The sequence below is a fragment of the Trachinotus anak genome, unplaced genomic scaffold, assembly GCF_046630095.1.
Source record: "Trachinotus anak isolate AG129_WGS33_773 ecotype Australia unplaced genomic scaffold, CSIRO_AGI_Tana_v1 ptg000011l, whole genome shotgun sequence".
Lineage (NCBI taxonomy): Eukaryota > Metazoa > Chordata > Actinopteri > Carangiformes > Carangidae > Trachinotus > Trachinotus anak.
This window is the reverse complement of record NW_027273862.1, coordinates 29923166-29943622: the sequence shown is the minus strand read 5'-3', so window position 1 is coordinate 29943622 and position 20457 is coordinate 29923166. Positions and strand designations below refer to the sequence as shown.

The 20457-nt window shown below is 39.2% G+C and overlaps 4 protein-coding genes across 6 annotated transcripts; 3 read left to right on the top strand and 1 right to left on the bottom strand.

Moving 5' to 3' along the window:
- Positions 1-5163: 5163 nt before the first annotated feature.
- On the top strand, positions 5164-7556 carry LOC139628268 (retinal cone rhodopsin-sensitive cGMP 3',5'-cyclic phosphodiesterase subunit gamma-like). The gene is made up of 4 exons (XM_071489780.1): positions 5164-5315; positions 6512-6617; positions 6718-6752; positions 6857-7556. Exons 2-4 carry the CDS (start codon positions 6514-6516, stop codon positions 6931-6933), a joined length of 216 nt encoding a protein of 71 aa, XP_071345881.1. The 5' UTR covers positions 5164-5315; positions 6512-6513; the 3' UTR covers positions 6934-7556.
- Positions 7557-8465: 909 nt separating this feature from the next.
- LOC139628265 (retinal cone rhodopsin-sensitive cGMP 3',5'-cyclic phosphodiesterase subunit gamma-like) lies at positions 8466-10825 on the bottom strand. Of its 3 annotated transcripts, XM_071489776.1 has the most exons (5): positions 10697-10790; positions 10414-10457; positions 9190-9298; positions 9038-9075; positions 8466-8923 (listed from the first exon to the last, which is right to left on the bottom strand). In XM_071489776.1, exons 2-5 carry the CDS (start codon positions 10448-10450, stop codon positions 8847-8849), a joined length of 261 nt encoding a protein of 86 aa, XP_071345877.1. In that variant the 5' UTR covers positions 10451-10457; positions 10697-10790; the 3' UTR covers positions 8466-8846. The 3 variants fall into 3 exon arrangements, with proteins under 3 accessions (XP_071345877.1, XP_071345879.1, XP_071345878.1); XM_071489778.1 differs by lacking the exon at positions 10414-10457 and having other exon boundaries at positions 10697-10825; XM_071489777.1 differs by lacking the exon at positions 10697-10790 and having other exon boundaries at positions 9190-9280.
- Positions 10826-12134: 1309 nt separating this feature from the next.
- Positions 12135-14852, top strand: LOC139628266 (retinal cone rhodopsin-sensitive cGMP 3',5'-cyclic phosphodiesterase subunit gamma-like). Its single transcript, XM_071489779.1, has 4 exons — positions 12135-12280; positions 13960-14083; positions 14183-14220; positions 14309-14852. Exons 2-4 carry the CDS (start codon positions 13968-13970, stop codon positions 14383-14385), a joined length of 231 nt encoding a protein of 76 aa, XP_071345880.1. The 5' UTR covers positions 12135-12280; positions 13960-13967; the 3' UTR covers positions 14386-14852.
- A 1347-nt stretch (positions 14853-16199) lies between these two features.
- guca1g (guanylate cyclase activator 1g) lies at positions 16200-20279 on the top strand. The gene is made up of 4 exons (XM_071489775.1): positions 16200-16884; positions 16965-17114; positions 17759-17855; positions 18114-20279. The coding sequence occupies exons 1-4, from the start codon at positions 16690-16692 to the stop codon at positions 18233-18235; spliced, it is 564 nt and encodes a 187-aa protein (XP_071345876.1). The 5' UTR covers positions 16200-16689; the 3' UTR covers positions 18236-20279.
- Positions 20280-20457: the final 178 nt, after the last annotated feature.

Sequence of the window (20457 nt, the reverse complement as noted above, 5' to 3'; positions counted from 1 at the left end):
CCTTTACAGAGCATAATAATATTTGTTGTTCTTTTTAAAAATCAGTGCGTGATTATATTTTCTCCACCAGAGGACGCCACAGCTTCATCCATTAGGAGATGCTCCTTGGAGTCCAAATACAATCACTTACAGCAGTCCAAAATGTAAGGAAAATAAAAATAGGCAAGGGTGATGTTTTCGTCCAAAGCCAAAGAATCATTTACTTACTATCACATTAGACAAAAAAAAAAAAGAAAATCCTCATAGATCTACACATCAGTTAGTCATCTAATAATTTCAGCTCTGCATATCATCAAACATGTGGCCTGCAAAGATTATCCTGTGTGATTAACATCAGAAAACATATTTGGAGAAACAGGGACAAAGTGTTTTACACACAGACAAAAATCCAAACTCCAAACTTAATAATAAAATAGCTGAAAATGAGCCACAGCCTTGATATGAACCATGGTTCATCATCTCATCTCATGAAAACTGGAGACTGAGCCTATCTTCACATCCCACATATATGACTATAGATCACTTTATTTCTGTTTGTGTACACAGAGACATGTAGAGATTTTAAATAAATGTCCATTTACATGACAGAAGTGGTTGTGACTCTTATGTGGAAGTTTAACACCAGAGGCCCTGAAGTTTCTAAGAATTAAAGAACTGATTAAGTATATATAAATGAATATTATCGGATCACATGAATTAATTTTTCCAGTTTCAGTCGGAGACAAATCTGCTTCTCAGTGCGCAGTTGTCTGCACTCACTGAGTCTTTCTGTACACTTTAGTTCACTCTTACATCCCCTCATACACCTGTCTCTGTTCTTCCTGTGGGAGATCACAGAGACAACGAGGAACCGGCCCTAAGCCTGGACCCAGAGCAAGATGAACATATGAACCCAAGTACAAACGCAGGGTACAGAGGTTCAGTGAATGTGCAGTCGAAGGTGTGGAGGTGGATCAGCTTGTCAGGGAAGACGCTGTAGAAGGACAGAGTGCCAGCAGGACAGTCCACATACACTGCGACTGTGTGAGAGACAGATGAGGGAGTTTGGTCTCTCTTCTATTGTGACAGACAGAGTAACCCCCCTCCGAGCAGCTCAGACTCCAGGACTGATCATTCCCTCCAAGCTTGCACTCATCCCTGTCTCCTCTCCTTTGGATTGCTCTGTAAGCCACTGATATGCGAACATCTCCTCTCCACCTCCCAGTAAGAGCGACCAGTCAGACCACTTCTACACAGAACCTGCGACCAAAAGTCAAACCTCTCTGGGTGATCAGGATATGGCTGCAACTCTCTTACTACCACCTTTCTGTTGTTGTCAGTTAGTTTGAGGTTTCTGTTTGCTGTGTTTGGGTCCAGTGTGAGTTCACAGGCATCTGATGGAGAGAAAAAGACACAGCACAACAGCAGTTTTACCTCTGTTAACTTTACAAAAACCCACAACTGACAGTTATTTTAACCAGTTCAAACTTAAAGTCAACTACCCAACTTTGAAAGGTATTGGTGTAGGTAGTTTCAAGTTTGATATTTAGTCATTAATGAGGTTAATCCTCAAGAACTGTTTTCAGTTTTCATCAGATAAAACTTGACTGATGTTCTACAGAAGGTAACAAGCTGAACTGAGGGATCATCTTAACACTGCATGCAAAGTGAAGCATATGTAACGTTGAATACAGATGAAGGATGGGTAATCTTTCAGAGGGACTAAAGGACAATCTGGGTTTATTTCAACCTGAAGTCCTCCATCCTAAATTACCATCAAAGTCATCAAGGTTGTCCACAAAAACTTATTGGCTAGGTTCACGAAAAGCTTGTGGTTTGGTTCAAAATGTAGGGCTGTCAGCATTAACGTGTGAATCACGATGAGATTAAGGACTGAGCATAACGTGTTTTTAATTTTTTTTTTTATTGTATTTATCGAGTGCCGCCAAAGAGTCTTTATTTTACACCGTCACTGCTGCTGTTACCAAAGATTCTAGAGTGCTATGTTCTAGAATCTTTGGCTGATACTATTTTGACCCTTTGATGCACCCTTACTTGCTAAGTAAGCCACAGACACTTCCTACAAAGATTTTACACGGCGGAGATACTTCATGGCAAGTCATGTCTATGGGAGTAAAAGGGGGCAGTTCCGGTCTCCATAAAGGGGCGTGTCAGGAGACCTAAAGTGTTTAAATCCAACGCCTGAATCGTAGTTGGTGAAGATCGTATGAGTTGAATGAGAATGAATTTTAATCATGTGATAAAACATGCAATTAATCGCGATTAAGAAAAAATTAATCATCTGACAGCCCTAGTAAAGATCCATAGGGTTAGAGGACCAGCGTCATCATGGTTACAAATGTAAACACGTGGTTACGGTTGTGGAATGGTCATCGGTTTCATGAGCTGTGGTCTCCAGTGTGACAGCCCTTTGTGTTTGATGGATCCCTCCACCCCCACCTCCTCCAAACACTCACTTTGTTGTTCTGTATATTATGTCACGTTACTTCCTCCTTTGCTCTCGTCACTATTACTGTGGCCACTAGAGGTCACCTAACAATATAATATAACTATGAGTCATTATAAGCAGCTTGCACAGGCTACATGCATGGTCATTTTTTACAGGACAGTCACTGTATTTCCCATAAATGTGGTTATTGGGACTCTGGCTCTCTTGTGCTCCCTTTGTACGTTCCACCTCTCTTAATTAGACCATGGGAAACAAACATTTGTGCAAAGCAACATACAATTCCTACAAGCTTCTAAAAAAACATGATTTCTACATTTGTACAAAAATTTGTCTCTGAGTTCAACCAAAAGTAAATACAGACAGAAGCCATCTAGAGCGGCCATTATGGCTGATTATATATGTGAATCATTGGGAAAATTCATCATTGTACTTTAGTCAACAAACTGCAACAAAAAAAGTTATCTTCTATCATTAAACATGTATGGTTACGTTCTTATGACATGAAGTTGAATTACACTCACACTTTCTTATACCAGGTTTCAGCCTCTGCTGTCCACTGTGCTCCATCCTGGAGGAACAAACAAGATCAGAATAAATTTCATACATGTTCAATCATATGCATGTCATCCCCCCAACAAACGCGACCTGAGCCTGACTGTCAGTGAAAAACTAGTTCCATGACAGATTTTCATATTAGTCCACTGATGAGTGTGTAAAACTTAACCCACACCACCTCACCTCACAAACTGTTCTTCAGGAATCCACAAACTCAAAATTTTGTTGCTTCTAGGGGAGCTCCGGTCTCTTTTGGGAGCGCCCCTACAGCCACAGGCATACCAGATCTTGGTTGTCATGGTTACAATAATAATCATATGGACTGTATCCAGAGCGGCATACTTACCTTTGTCGCCATGGTTGCTGTAATAACAGTCATGGCTTGGTTAAGTTTAGGCACAAAAACTACTTGTTTTGGTTTGGGAAAGGTTGTAGTTTGGGTTAAAATATACGGTTACAACTTTACTGAACGGTCATGGATAATAGAAACAACATAAACTGCTACTGTCACATGGGAATCGAACACCGCTCTCCTGGGTCATATTCATCCATCCACCCCAACCTCCTCCTGACGTGGACTTTGTCGCTCTATAAACTACGTCACCGCACTTTTCCCTTTGCTCCTGTCATCATTACTACGACCACCAGATGTCGCCTAGCAACAGAACCTAACTATGGCTCATAATCATTGACTGTGAATAAAAATGGACGTAGACTCCAGGTCTAAAAAGTGAAGCCAACGTTGAAGTGTCTTAAATCTATATTCTATCTAGTCCAATTGTATTGAAGTCTATGTGAAAATGTCTCTACTTCTCATTGATTTATTACCTCAGTAAACATTTTCCTGATGAGTTTATGGTCTCAGTTTCTAGTTTCAAGTCTTCTTCAATATAACATGATGTTTATTTTTTAAATTATGCTCCATTTAGAGGAAAATAGACCATAAAGCAGGGTATCCATTAGGGCGGGGCTACTGTGTGATTGACAGACTGTATCACACATGGCAACCTGCCTGACAATCAGGGTAGAGTACAGAGCAGGTCAGATCTACCCCTCACTCCTCCTCAGTGCCACCTTCTCGAGCGTCTGATCATGAGCCGTTTCTCAATCTGCATTCTTCTCTATACTTGTGTTCTTGTGGACTTGTGAAACGTCATCAGTCACAGCCCAAGTACTGTTCCAAGTCCACATCTACCCAAATACAGATAAAATATCCACAAGTGTTTTTGTTCCGCCCGTTTCATAGATGATACATCGGGACCATGGATGTATTATAAGAACAGAGTCCTCACCAGAGTCCACCTCAGCTCTTATATCACACTGACGTGTTGCTGCTCCTGTCAGACCCAGTTACAGTCAAAGTGTTGTGGATCTACAGCATGTGTACGTTGATGATTACATCAGCGGCTCATAATTCAGGTCAGCAGGTGTAATCCACTTACCACCTCCTTCCAAATATACTGCGGCCTGTGATGTTGCTGTCCTCAGTCGACCCCGTGGCGTCTGTCCGTCAGGGTGTCAGCTCCACTGACCTGAGGACCCTCACATGACCCTAAAAACAGAAACAGAAAAAAACAATCTCAAGATGAAGGTTTTTCTCACATACAGTATGAGAGCTGTGTGTGTGGTCTCTTTCACACGGCTCTAACATAATCTAATCTAATCTCATCAAACTGTTTGTAATCTGATCTAATGTGATGCCAACTGATCTAATCCAGTTAAATCTGATCTAATCTGTGCTAAAGGATGATACATTCAGAAAGAACAGAGGGTGAGCTGGTTACAGTTTCAGAAATTTTGTTTTCTCAAATTAAATGTTTCAGTGAGGTTTGTTAAAATGATTATGAAAATTATAAATTTCACCTCTCTTCAATGTCTGTGTTATTAATCACTTTATTGATCTATTATTATTGTTTGGTCCTATTGGCTACTGCACACTGATCCATCCCATGTATTTGGTCCATAAATAAAGACGAGCAGTCCAGTCACAGTGACCCAAAATGCTTCATGTCTGGCAAACACCCACACACTCAGGGAAAAGGGGGTCTTGATGTGGACAGCACAGGTACAGGCTGTTCTCACGGTCATCAGATTATCCCTGAAAATAAATCCACCTCAGCCCCATTAGCAGCTTTATGCAGGCTGTGACCACCGCAGGTATATAAACGCTGTGACTGAGGGAGAACACGGGACAGAGAGACTGCAAAAAGAAAGAGAGCTTTTCTCTTTGTTTTGCACTTCTTCCTTTGCTCAGCTCCTCCAGACAGCTTCACCTCACCTCATCCCAGCTTCCCGCCAAACTAACACGCAGGTGAGACCCTCAGCCGACACCTCACATCAGCTCAGGCTGTAGCTGTAGTCTGTAGTCAATGATAACATATGCTTCACTTTCCTTTAAATAGGTTTTATTGCACAAGAACCTTTCTTAAATCACTGTTTCTGATGCATATACATTTTTTTTAATTCCTACTCATTCCTACTTTTATTTGATGTTGTTTTTTTCAATCTTTATATTGTATATTTGAAACATATTGGTACTCTGTATGTGGCTGTAAACACCTGCAATTCTGCAGCTGTGGTTTTTGATTTTTTAACTCCAGTCTGCTGTAACATGACAACATCCCTCACGGGATTAGTTTTTCATTAGTGTTTTACAGATTTTCCTGCTCCTTCATTATAATGACGTCCTCTAGGATGTTTGTTCTGGAAGTATATATATATATATATATATATATATATATATATATATATATATAATATGTCTTGCACTTGTTCTACATACAGTATTTTATGCTAATATGCTTACGTTATTACCTGGAAATCTGATTGAAGTGATGGTGAAATGATTTTACTTTACTGTTTATAAAATTTTTTTTTTGCTGTTTTACTTTTGAAGCTCTGAGGAAAAGTTTTTGAGAAATATGTGTTTTCACTGTCCAGCTCTGTTCAAAGTGCAAAAATACACCTGTTACATCTAAACATCACTAATTAACACTTTAACCAGGTTACTAATTAACAATGTAGTTAAGATTCAATTTTTTCATTTTTGACCAGGCTAGCTGTTACCCCATGCCTCCAGTCTATATGCTAAGCAAAGCTACGCTAATCACCTTACTTAATGCACAGACACGAGGGTTGACATCGATCTTCTCATCTCACTCTTGAATGTTTTAGAAAAGTTGTCGTTGTTCTTTCAGGTCATTACATGTTTGGTTTGTATTGACATCCCAAACTTCACAGACCCACTCTCACACTGTCCTTCCATTTATTATTAGAATATCTTTAGCTGGTCACATAACAAACATAACTGACAGCTTGAAGTAAATATAGTCACCGAATTATGACTAATTACAGGAGCAACAGCTATGACTTAAGTGGATTAGTTGAGGAAAGGGTTGTAGCCTAAGTTGGGTCATCATGAAGAAAACAGGTATATTTCCGTATATTTATCTCAGTACTTCTCTGTTCCTGTTCTCCTGAATATATAAACCTTTATTGTTTTTCTAGAAATGAACGCCACAGCACCTGCAGGCACCAAGGCCGCTCCCCCCAAGTTCAAGCAGAAGGAGACCAGGCAGTTCAAGAGCAAGGCTCCCAAAGCTGGACAGAAGGGGTGAGTATAGAAAAAAACAACACCACTATAAACAGTTAACTGCAACTGCAACCGTGAGACAGTGGAGCTGGCACGTCTCAACTTCACTCTCTGTCTTTAGATTTGATGACGTTCCGGGGATGGAGGGGCTTGGAGGTAAATGTTAATTTAAGATTAATTAAAGATTGATTAATTTAAGTAAGTGATTCTAGTGTCGAAGTTAAGACACGGTGCATTAACGTTTGGTTCTTCTCCCGTAGGTGCGGAGGTCATCTGCCCCTGGGAGGCATTTGGTGACATGGAGCTGAGCGATCTGGCCCAGTTTGGCATCGTCTAGACCCTGAGCCCCCTGGAAACAGTTTATTCCTGGTGGCTGCAATCCAGCAGCTTTTATTTTTGCTTTCCTCATGGATTCTCCCCCATTATTGGGTGTAGAGATGAGCCTGATATTGGTACCATTTAAGGTCGACTGATGAGTTGAGAGGGATTTCTCTCTCTCTCTCCTTGATAAGAAGAGGACGAAGCTTCTGGACAGCAGCCCCCAAGAAAGACTCTTCTCCTGGCCACGGCCACCGTCTCTCTGAGCTCTGTATTTTCTTTGATAACATCTGAATGAGATCTCAGGAAGTCTCTGTTGTGACCTTGTTGTCCTGTGTAGCCCAGCACTTGTGTAAAAGTGTAACACACTGTACCACTGCTTGGGTTTAACTATAGGGGATGACCGGTGAACAACTGGGGATCAACACATCGTTATCACAAAGAGGGTTGATTATCTCAAATCCTTAACCAAGAAACTAAATTTATTGTAAATAATCTATCTATCTATCTATCTATCTATCTATCTATCTATCTATCTATCTATCTATCTATCTAACTAGCTATCTACTTGCATCAAGTAGAGTTGTGTACTGTGTGGTTAATGCTGAATATCTTATAATAAAGTATATTTTGGTCAAATTATTCTGGTGTGTCTTCATTTTCAGCATCATTCTCCCTTCATGTGTAAAATTACATAATTATATCAATAACTTCATTTCATGCACAGTCACACACAGTTGATGATTGTAGGTTGTATTGTTGTTTTGTATTGGATCTCATTTTGACATTCCAGTGGATTATGTTGTTGGCCCAAAAAAAAAAATCCATAAATGTGCAGGTAGAAAGTTCAACCACAGAGTTTGTCTTTGTGAACTTCCTTTACCTTAATTCGTCAGGATGTTGTTCAATTGTCAAGAAGGAGGATAATTACTGAAATCTTAGAGAAGCAGCTTAGTGATGGGGGAAATGAAACTTTCTGGAGCACTGAGTCATTATGAAGTGAAGTGGTGAAATGGCGACATCTGCTGGCCAAACCTTGGTATTGCATCTGTTTGGCCAGATTAACTCTGACAGCATCGAATAACAGGTATTCAGAATATAAGTAGGCTTATTGCTGTTATTATGATTTTATCCAGTAAAGCTTATTATAGAAACAGATCACCTTTCACCAGAGTTTACCACTGTTCCTAGATACTGTGGCAGATTGATGTAGTGAAGCCAGGAACTGAAACATCTCACCACCATAGTTTTACTCTGAAAGCTGGAACATAAACCTGAAGAACCTTTACCTAACCAGCAACTGGAACAGTGAAAAGCTCCAGACTCATTAAAATGAGTTTTGCCTGACATTTAGGAAATTGTGTTTATTTCTGACCATTTTCATGTTATAGATATGTCTATGATTGTTTTTAAAATGACATTCCTTGTTCAAATAATATCTGTAAAGAGACTTGGTCTATTGCTCATAAAAAAAAGCAAGAATTTGGATCATCATCTGTATGTTGAGATTTTTAGAACAGAGAGAAAATTATTCAGAGAAACGATAAAGCGTGTGTTTAAAAAAATACATTTTATTTTAGGAAAATAAAGTTTTCAGTAAGTAACAGACAAATACTGGTGATGGAAGATTCCTACAGCATCAGGGTCAAAAACATTTACACTGATTGTCTTGACAGTTAAGACATGACAGAATTTTCTGAAGATAAAATACAATGACGACTCTCAAACCCTCCACTGTAAACCTTCCACGTCTCCATCTGTTCTACAAAGACATGAAGCTATTTCAAGGCTCTTAAGTACCAAAGCCAATATACTGTAATGCTCATATAATGAAAGAATAATGTTTACTCAAACTATCACAGGAATGGGCTTCTATGTACACAGTCATGTTGACAGGTGTGTGAAGGTGGGATTCTGAAGGATCCGACAGGTCTACACGATGCCAAACTGAGCCAGGTCACTGAGCTCCATGTCACCAAACGCCTCCCAGGGGCAGACCACCGCAGAGTCTGCAGAAGAGGAGTCGCAAATGGGTCAAACAGATTAACCAGGACAAAACGTTTTCCAACATAACTCAACAATTTGTCTAAATTTACAAATGTAGTGCTTGATCTATTTCTTACCTCCAAGACCCTCCATGCCTGGTACATCATTGTCAAATCTTTTGTAAAGAAATGTACAATGAAAGCATTAATGTGCTTTGTGGTGCCACATGTTTATATATTTTCCTGTATTTCTTCACTGGGTTGTTTCTAAATGAGTGAGTGTGTCTCACCCCTTCTGTCCAGCTTTGGGAGCCTTGCTCTTGAACTGCCTGGTCTCCTTCTGCTTGAACTTGGGGGGAGCGGCCTTGCCACCTTCACCTGCTGCTGCTGCGTTCATTTCTACAGCGTAAGAAGCACAAGTACAGTCATATCCACTGGGTTAGATAAAAAAGCAGAAATCAAATGTGTACTTTATATAATGTCAAGGCTTTAGTATGCTTCAATGCAACAATGCATCTAAAGGCAAAGGTGTTTACAGCTGTCCCAAATCTATCTAGAAGACTGGTGTGTCTTTCTGTGTCTGTGCCTTTGTGACAGAGTGAATCATACAAATCATACAGGTAGTTTTCCTTCATTGGTTTGTACATAAAACATACAAAAAGTGGCAAAAAACAGGGCTTGAGAGGGAAGTTCAAAGTGTTAGATTGTCAGAAATGATCAGACACAGCAAATAAAAAGGATTTTCAGATATCATCAGATGATCTAAATAACCCTTAGCTGAAGCACAATGAGGCTTTACAGTGAAGAGACTACTGTACACTACAGCTACATCACAGCCCAAAAACACAAATGAAAAGGCAGGAGACACGAGGAGAAAGAGTCACAGCATTTCACATAAACAAAAGAGTTTACAATTATACATCAATTCAAATTTCTCTGTGCGTCTGATTACTCCGCACAGTTCTTTCAATTCCCTCCACAATTTACAGTTAAATTTTATTTTAGGAGTGAACCTCACAGTCTTTCTTTCTCTTTGTTTCTCCCACCAAGTCACATGCAGCGGGGCAGACCGAACAGGCAGCGTTAAAAGATTTTGGAGACACAAGGTGCTGTGTGAATGACCGTTACAGGTGCTATATGTATGTTTTTTTTGCTATTGCTACTTAACCAACGTTCACATTAACAGCAAAATTTCATTCCCTTACTCGTCAAGAGCTGTCTCCAGTGGTGGAAAGCAACACCAATGTTGACTCTTGTTTTCCTTCTATTTCTATCACTTCTTTTCTTCTTACTGAACTTAGCATGCTAACCAGCTAGCCCACATCAAATCCCACCTCGTAATACTACTTTGTGATTGTGAGTCACTGAAGCTCTGTGCAAGAGATCATTATCACCACCAGAAACACGGTCAGTATTGAAGTTAATTCAGTTCTGGGCAGGCACAACACTGCATATTGTCTTCTTTTTTACCCTTGACTCTACTTTGCGTCTACTTCTGACTTCATTCTGCTTACCCAAAGGTGAGGCCCACTGCACGTGCCTACCAGCCATTAACAAACTGCAAGGCAAACAGATTCATAAGCACATACAGCGCTCTCTGTGTTCTTTTGTTGATGATGTGCTCTTCTATCTCCATGTCTGATCAAATCAGCAAAAATAACTTGCATTTCTCACATTGCTGATTTTTTTTATAATCTAAAGAGCTGTAGCAGAAGATGCTACATCAGATTCTACTTAAACTCTATGCCACTATTTATCTGTTCCTATGACGACCATAATAAAAATAAAGCTTCTTACCGTAACCGTGAGTTTGTCAACTCGTCCAGAGGAGAGCGTACAATTTGAAAAGTTCTCTGCCCTCACTTCCACAATTTATATGCTGCACACTCTTGTATGTAATCCACTCATTCATACCTCCTGACCTGGGAGTGGGAGTATTTTGAGACAGCCTTATGGATAATCCTGCTCAGGTGGGTGCAGACGTGATTGTTGTCACAGATTTTATATTGTGTAATGTTTACACAGTATGTGAAATATGAATTGTACAGATTTAAAAACAATTTAAAAACACATTTGAATACCAGTTGTCAAATTGAATTTTTTTCTGTCCATAAATCCTTAATGATAGTCACGTCCTGGTTTGTGTCCATCAATGTAAACAATTTTTTAAATTGCATTGTGGGGTCATTTGAGTCCTCACTGAAGAATTCAGTAGAGTTCTTTCAAGTCTGAATAAACCTGAGGATAATTAGACCCGATCCAGAATGTTCTCAACCCTTGCAGAGCCAGACAGAGAAACAGGAGCTGCAGTGGCAGCGAACATTGATGCTGAAAGCAAAGAAGGTAGATAGTGTGCACGGCCACGCATTAACTGTCCCACTTGGACATTGGTCCCTTCTCATGTATTAACAACAACAATCCTCTATCATTCCCAAATGACTTACATAAAAACGCATGAACATATAAACAGCCTAAGTTTATAGACAGCGGAGGGTTGTAACGTGTCCTGCATGGTTATTTTTTTTACACATTTTCTCACTGTATTTCAAAATGTGCATCACTTTTTTATGTGTTTTTCTTCGAGTCATTCTGGGATGTCATTTTCTGTGATTGTAACTAACTGTAAGTGGAATCATTTCTGTCTCTTTCTAAGCCTGTTGTTGTTTTCTTCATGAAGACCTAAAAGGCTGTTGCATCACTGCTGCGATGCAGCTCATAGGATCATGTAAAGCCGAACACGTTTCACAGTTTAGCACTAATATGTTCCTAGTTATGTCAGTCAGTGTGAGAGATTATTACCTGTAATCCTCTGTTTTCTCACTGTGGTGTCCTCGTACAAACCTGACAAATTAATGAGCACATGTGTTAGTTGAGTGTCATTTATTTTGTCATTTGATCATCAGTCACAAGTAATAACCACCAACATAACATTTTAATTCACTATTTACATTTTTTTTTTGACTGATGATTTTTTTTTCTTTTTTTTACTGGTTTTGGAGATTGTATATATATATTTTAATTATTTTTATGGGAAACACTGCAAGAATAAAAGAGAGTAGGACATTTGAATCTCAGTGTCTGAAGTGTCTGACCAGTCATTTACTAATGTCTGATCCTCTGATGTCCCTGTGATTATCTGTGACTTATCAGGCTTACTTATAAGCCTCCACTCAAAATACCCCCCAGCCCTTGTGGCATTCTGACCACTATGTTATCACCAAGCAAATAGTGGGAGGGGGTGTTTAACCAAGGCTATAAAGGTAGGGTGAGTACACGATGATGAGACAGAATAGAGAGACTGCGAGAAGAAAGAGCACTTCGTCTTTGTCTTGCAGTTTCTTTTTTGCTTCTTCCCTGACGTCCGGTCGTCCAGCAAACCAAGTAAGTACATTTTTCTGAGAGATGCAGGAGACTCTAATGTGCCTGTGCTTCGTTTTGAGAATTATTAACAGGAAGACAAACATGACAACAGATAAAACAAAACACAAAAAGAAAGAATTTCTTCCATTCCAGTCTTTTTAAATACTTGTGAGGGTTTGTATGGAATATGTTCAAAATATCAAAATGTTTGTGGATTTTCTACATTTTCCTGAAAAGTTTGCTCCTCTAAGGCACGAGAACAGCAAAGGAAAAGCATCACTGTTTGTTATATGACATATGAGTTTTTTAAGTCGATAGAACTTGAGTATATATCTCATAAATCATGACACTAGATACATATAATGAATTTAAATATACAACATGTTTGACATAAATAAAAGCACATATGTACAATACATAAATGAAACCTATTAGAAATTGAAATAATTCCATATATTCCATATATTGACATATTTGTTTAGCCCATACAAATATGTATGTTTAGACATATATTACATAAAAATATATATATCCCAAAACCTGTCAACATATGTTGATATTATACACAGTAGGGTCCAAAAGTCTGAGACACTTTGGGAATATACACATGTTTAAAATTAATGAGAAATTAATAAGAAAGACATATATATACATACATATTTTCTTATATGTATATTGTTTTAATAAACTTGCACATATAAATTAAATATATATCGTCAACACATATTGGCACCACATATTATACCATGTAAAAATGCATCATATAGATATTTTTAATATACATACATATGCAAATTTACTTTGGGTATTTCACATATGTTACAAGCTTATATCCTCATATATCCAGGGATATATATATGGGATAATTATATATATATATATGTGTGTGTGTGTGTGTGTGTGTGTGTGTGTGTGTGTCATATATTAAATTTTTGTATGGATCTGATCTCCTCATATTCACAAAACATGAGAACAGTAACTTTAGCATCTCTCCAACACAACATGGTCTTTCCTCAGTTTCGCAAATCTGAGATCTAAAGATTAAGGATGAACATAGCTGATTGGACAACAAAAGATGTATCAAATATAATTAATCTATTCATTTATGTCTGTTGTACCTGATTAATTACATTGATTTTCCTTTTTATTATTTGTGACTGTTTGGTCAAACTTAATTTAACATCTCATAAAACTTATTTCTCATTATCTTTGATTAGTTAAACATTTAACTGAGGCTGTTTCCTGTATCGTCTGTGTGAAGGTGAAGCCCTCAAGATTCATCCGTAAATATTGTAACGTAAATCTTCCTGAGGTGATCAGGTTTAAGGATGTTCGGCAGCTAAATCTGTTGAATATTATCTTTGAAAAATAGATTATAATCCTGGTCATAATCCAGCCTCGTCCCAGAACATGACATGGATCAGTGCAATCTTGTTTGGTGGCAGACTCTGATGCTCAGGTCATGCACACTGATCCCTGATGCACCAATATGTCAGGACCCTGCATCACCTGACCTCTGGTTTAGGGACTGACACTAAAAGGATTAACAACGGTAAAATATGGAGAGTGTTTATGACACATAAGCAGGTATGAAGATTTAGAAATGACGTAAAGGAAGATGTTTTAAGAGGATAAAGTGTGAGTCATGGCACCACATGCATGTATAAGAGAAATGACGAGTTTGTCTTTGTGCTCACAAGTCTCCAAGATGAACGCAGCAGCAGCAGCAGCAGCAGGTGAAGGTGGCAAGGCCGCTCCCCCCAAGTTCAAGCAGAAGGAGACCAGGCAGTTCAAGAGCAAGGCTCCCAAAGCTGGACAGAAGGGGTGAGACTGTTTGTTTCCCTCCACTGAGCTGTTCATCCACCAACTCTAACATTCGTGGAATAATTCACTTTGGTTTCTGTTGTTTAAAAAAAAAAACAGGTTTGACAACGACGTCCCGGGGATGGACGGTCTTGGAGGTGAGGGTGAATCTTATCTTTAGTCTGGAACTATTCCAGATTTGGATATTTAGTCTGGACTCATGCTTAGGGTTCTTCTGTCCTGCAGACTCCGCCGTGGTCTGCCCCTGGGAGGCATTTGGTGACATGGAGCTGAGCGACCTGGCTCAGTTTGGCATCGTGTAGACCTGGTAGCCGAGGGCTCGCACCCTGGTTCCTGGACAGATGTGACTTCACAGTGTTGCTGAGCTGAAGATGCGGAGGCCAGAGAAATGATTTCACCATGAGTCGACAGACCAGCTGCTGTGAGACACGTCTCTGCAGTGTCAGGGTCCAACGAGTCTCTTCTTGTAACCAGCCAGAGCCAAACCCAGTCGAGAAATATTCTTCTAGTGTATCTATTTTTGTAGTTCCTGTTTGAATGTATCTATATTATTTTTGCCATAACCACACAATAAACGTTAAATCATAGATGAGAAACTACCTCTTACTTTAACTTACTTTAACTTCAATGTCTTAATTTAAATAGTTTGAACCCCATGTTTTATTTCTTCAGTTCAACTGTGATTCAGCAAACAGCCACAAAATGTCATTATATTTATGATAATATATTATATTTGTTCATTTCTATAAAAGCTATTTTCCTCACTCCATCATGTTTCATGTGGTTTTTTTTCCAATTGTTGCAAAGTTACAGAATAATTATCTTCTCACTTTGTACCACAGCCCAACCAGTTACTCTGGTAAGTAACTGGTAACTGGTTATTGGAATCAATGTAACAGCTACATCAGTATCAGTGGAAATGTTGGCACATCATCAACAAACTCTGTAAAATGTCCTGCTCAGTACTATCATGGTCATAATTCCCTAATAAATAAAGACCCTTATCATTAATTTGATGATGTATTTATGTTTTATGTTAAGATTATTTTTTTTACTCTCAAATATCAGTATCGTATGAAAAAAAAGAATTAAAAATCAGGTGTTGGTTGCAATTTACTTTTTTTTTTAATCGTCCATCCATCGACTATTTGAAAAAAAAAATTCCCTGCATCAAATGAAACCTTTCTGAGACAGACTCATCTCTCCAAACATCATCTCTTTCAACAAATTACAGCTGGAATAAATGTGTGAGAAACATTAAATTATCTAGTCAGCTTGTTATTACCAGGATCGTACCAATGAAAATAAAAAAATGTGTCATTATTTATTTCATTGAGCACCAGTGAAGTCAAAAACTTCACTTAGTGTCATTCATTCCTTCTTTGGTACCAAACAGCATCAAATGTAGTGAAAATTAGCACTAACTATGACATTAAAATGATATTAATATTATTATGATAATAATCCCATAATATACATGACACTCTGAGAGGCCAATCTCGTGCATAATACGTTTTCTAATGATACTTCCTGTATGTGCTTTTAGTTTGGGAATATTTAGACTTTTACTGTATTGTATTATATGTCTTTGCAGTACTGATAATTTTACCCACAGGGCCCACACCCTGAGGGGCCCATAAAAAGGGAGTCACATGGTTTATAGTGTTTGGATTAATTATAGATTTATTAGGGAATTTCCTCCTCTAGCTCTCAATATCAACTAAAATGGCTGCTGCATTAATCATAATCCATCTGTGCCACGAGTTTCCTGTTATTCCCTCCATCATAATAAACTCCTGTGTGATTTTCACACTGTTTGATCAACATGTTGGTATTTCACACCTGACAGGTGGAAAACTGCAGAATGAAATATACACAGACAGAAATGTAAAAATCTGAGGATATTCATCTGTGGGGAAGCAGGGAAAATAAAACAGTGATCGTTTACACTCAGTTTTATATTATATTTAATTATAACGGTTACAAGAATACTTACTTTATTTATACTTTACTGCATTAATTGTATGAATGACATCTTTGCAAAATTACATCTAAGTTGCTAAAAACAAAGATAATATAAAATAACTGTGTCTCTCTCTCTCTCTCTCTCCCAATCCCCTCTGTGGATACACACAGACACGCCCACCTCATTGTGATATAATCGTTAGAATGAAAGTTTTCGTGGGGAACTGAGAAAATAGTTAAATGGTTAAATGAGTGAGCTCTGAGTGAAGCCTGAACTGCAGCCTTTACATTTTACATTAAAACTAATTTAAATCAGTAACATTTCATATCAAATCCAGCTGTTTTACAGCGGCTGCCTCACTTATCGCTCTTTTCGGAGCTTGGTTACAACACTGACAGATTTCCAGACCTACATGGACAACACCTTTGTAGCTAAAGATAAGTGATTAACCAGTTAATCCCACTGACCTCTTACCTCTTGCTGGGCTCCCATCGCTCCGCCTGCTGAGCGAGTGCAGAGCTCATTACTGTGCCTGGAGTGTGAGGACAGATTCCTCAGTGACCTGCGGACCAGGAGCCAGAACTTTCCCTCACAACAGTTTCAGCAGTCAGGACTGCTTTCATCAGGGTAACCAGAGACCATGGGACAAGAGGAGAGTCACACCGAGGAGATGGATTTGGCTCAGATTCAGGATCTGTGCATCATTTTCATGAAGGAGTGTCCGAGCGGCGCCCTACACCTCCACGAGTTAAAGAGGATCTTTGGGGTACCGAGCAGCTCTGCAGAGGAGTCCCTCTACATCGAGACCATATTCCGCTCCTTCGATACAAACCAGGTAAAACACACACAGAAGTTTATAGTTATAGAATCAGATTTTCATGCCTATTTAAACAACTCCACATCATTTGCCTTCAGGATAACACACTTGATTTCCTCGAGTATGTGGCGGCGCTTCACCTGATCTTTAGGGGGAATCTTGAAGATCGGCTCAAGTGGTCTTTCAAGATGTACGACAAGGATGGGAATGGCAAGCTGGACAGGCAGGAGGTGAAACGGATCATAAGGGTGAGAACAACCTGTTCAACCATTTATTAAGAAACATTACTTACAACTGGTACATTATGTCATTAGCAATGGTTTAGTAGAACCTGGGGCCAATTTGGATTGAAAGAGCAGTTCGGATATTCAGCTGATGTCTGAAATTGCCTAAATGACCAGGTTTCGTAACACCAATCCTCTCAGGACAGATTATAGTACTGTCCCAGTGACAAGGCTTAGAGGGAGATGCGGTGGTCTCTGTTGGGGCTATTCTTGAAGCAGATATCTTTAAGGTACTTTACAGTAAGCTTCTAAACTTAGAAACGTAAATTTAGTCCACTGGCCACATTACCTGGTTTGTCTGAAGAGGAATTAGGTAATCTGAGAGAATTCCCTTATTCTTTTATTTTTATCTTATTCTTATTCTTCTTTTCTTTTCTTCTTTGAGTATTCTACATTTATGGACAGATAGGATCCTCCAGAGAAATCTGCAGATCAGTCTGTTTGTTTCAGAGTCTACCTCATCTCAGAGGCTAGTTCTGTTTCAGCTTTCATGACCTGCGCAGTCAATGACAGTGTTACACACTTTGTTGTGCAGAACTAAAAGGTTTAGTGAATAAATCTTGAACCGATGCCTCGTGCAGTTGACACATCTCACATATCTCACACAGATTATTTACAAAATCAAGCTCCGGACGAGTGACGTCAGCATGACTCCGTCTCAGATCTGCGACAGGATCTTTGAGTCGGTCGACAAGAATAATGACGGTACGTAAGATCGCAGCTTCAGCATGTTGTGACTGTGTTTGTGTTGCGTGTGTAGTTTTGTCTTAACTTTGTCTTATCCACTGTCCTTTTTCTGTCCAGGGTTATGGTTATTAAGTTATCATGACCCATAGTTAGGTTTTGTTGCTAGGCGACATCAAGTGGTCGTAGTAATTATGACAGGAGCAAAGTCAAAATGATTTTGTCTCCTGTTCTGTTACATGCAGTCATCAGTGGCGAATGTGTTTTTGTGCCCTGCAGGTCAGATAACCTTGTCTGAGTTCATGGAGGGAGCACAAAAGGATGAATGGGTCATGAACCTGCTCAAGCTGGACGTCAACGCCACCGGCTGGGTCATCCAGAAGTGTGGGAAGTTACCGTGACTCACTGACTCAGTGGGGTTTGAGGCTGACAGAGAGGAGTTGTCCTCATACCTTGGGTTTAGAAGCTTTGCCTGCGTCTCTGTTGAGCTTCCTGTGGCTTGAAGCCGCAGAGCGATACACTTTTTCATGGCTGCAGCTCTGCCATGATTTTGACGGCTGGTCCAAAGGTCTGAGTCCTTGCTGTACACCTGTGGTCTGTTTTGGCAGTGAGCCAATGTCTTTATCAAAGGAAATAATACTGACATAGAAAGTGTGATTTTAAAGCAGTATGGTCAGTTATTGTAAATTTATGTTCATTATTAATGCATGTATATTTATTTTAGAAATTAAGGCCATAGTGGATTTGTTAACTCCAAATAATCCGAAAGTAAAGAGTTAACTTTAAAATTATCAAAAAAAATCAAACCACTTCTTATTCTAATATGTGATAATTGGTTATTGCAGTTAAGCTCTTTCTTGCTAAAGATGATGTAAACTTGAACAATTTAAGAAAAAAAATTGTAGTCATTGTGTAGCTATAACAATATAAAATATCTGGGTAATATTCTTGTCTCTGCAGAGGGCTGATAAAAATAATATCATATTGTGCTAATTTGTAAACCCAGTTCATATTACTTTTTGCATAATCATGTGATTCAAAGCAGTAGTCACTTATTATTTTGGCCACTCGGGGGTAAAAAAACGGGCTAATATACACCATTTATATAGGAAGAAGTTGTTAGAGGACACGTATTAGTAAGCAGTTGCTGTGTGTTCAGACCGAAAGCGGTGAGAGTGTAAAAATTTGCATGTTAACTGTTATCTGTGTGTAAAAATTGGCCCTGGAATTTTGGTCCAGATCGACCCGCTGATTTACGTGTTTCATGGGCCTGTGCTTTTTTTTGACGAATGCATTACGCCGGCACAGAGATGAAGGGGGAAGGTGTTTAAATATGTGATTGAGCCAGCCTGAGCCCAATGAGTTTTATGGGCCAGTCAGACAAATAAAAAAGCACGTTGGCCCAGCGGGAAAGTGCCCAGTCTGCCAGATTACCAGTCCGCCCCTGGTTTTCTGTAAACACACAGGGAGTTGTTGTAAAGAATGAGAAATCTGCCACCACAATTATCAGTCTCTCCCCCATTGTGCTTGGGAACAAAAGTTTGATGGGAGCAAAAGTTTACAAGATTGTGTTCTCTAGTGTCCTCTAGAGCGTGGCACTTCTGCATTTAGATTGGTTGCTGCTGAACCACGTCAAAGCTCATTACCATAAAGTTTCCTGGACCTCAACTTTTTCCGACGCACCAATAACGGCCACGCTGCTGCTTGATGCAAAGAGACGCTGGTTCATTTAAGCTGTGTCCCAGTTCAGGAGACACATACTTCAGAGGTTGTGTTTGAGGACTGGTTGCGTCAACCTATCCCAGGATTCATTGTGCGCCAGAAATGAAAAAAGCTCAAGTATTATACTTTTAAATGCAAAGACCGTAAAAAGTTTTTGTGAAAAAAAAAGTTATGTATCGTCAAAGTTGCTAGGCGACAGGAGCAGTGCTTTCTAACACAACAGCTGGTGATGCAAAACAGAAATCCTTCGTGGGCCAGACCGTCTCGTTTCAGTTCAACCTTCACTACGAAGGGCCACACCTTCTCAGACAGCATCCTCGGAAGGACGCAGCTATAAAAAATGACTGACTTTGGCTCACTTTGACATTCTCACCAATTTCGATCTGAACGTACAATTACACAGTCAGCAGAGAGAGCATCATTAACACTGATGTGAGGTTATGTTTTGAGCTACTCATCGAGTGTTAGCCTGAAATTCACTCTTCTTTCACAAACTCCTGACAGAATATGTGGCTCTTCTAGGTGTTCCATTGTCTTCACCAGCTTAGTGCTGGACATATAGTGAACAACTCATTTTTCACTGACAGCAGCTGCTTGCATTTGGAAATGAGGATACTCATGAAAAAAGATGGCAGAACATTGTACATTGTTGTTGTACTTATTTTTGTATAATAAAAGAAAAATCAGTTGTCCATTTATTTTGATATTAAAACATATTTTTATATACACTTAAATGTTCTGTGGTCTGTCAGCTCCTGTGTCTTTTTTTTGATTGTGCCACAAGGTGGCGCCTGAGCCCGAAAATCTCAAACTCTACATATAAAGACTTTAGCTCATCAGTTTGTCAAGGTTGCTGCAGTTACAACAGACTGCACACACCCGAGGAACCAACCCACCTTTC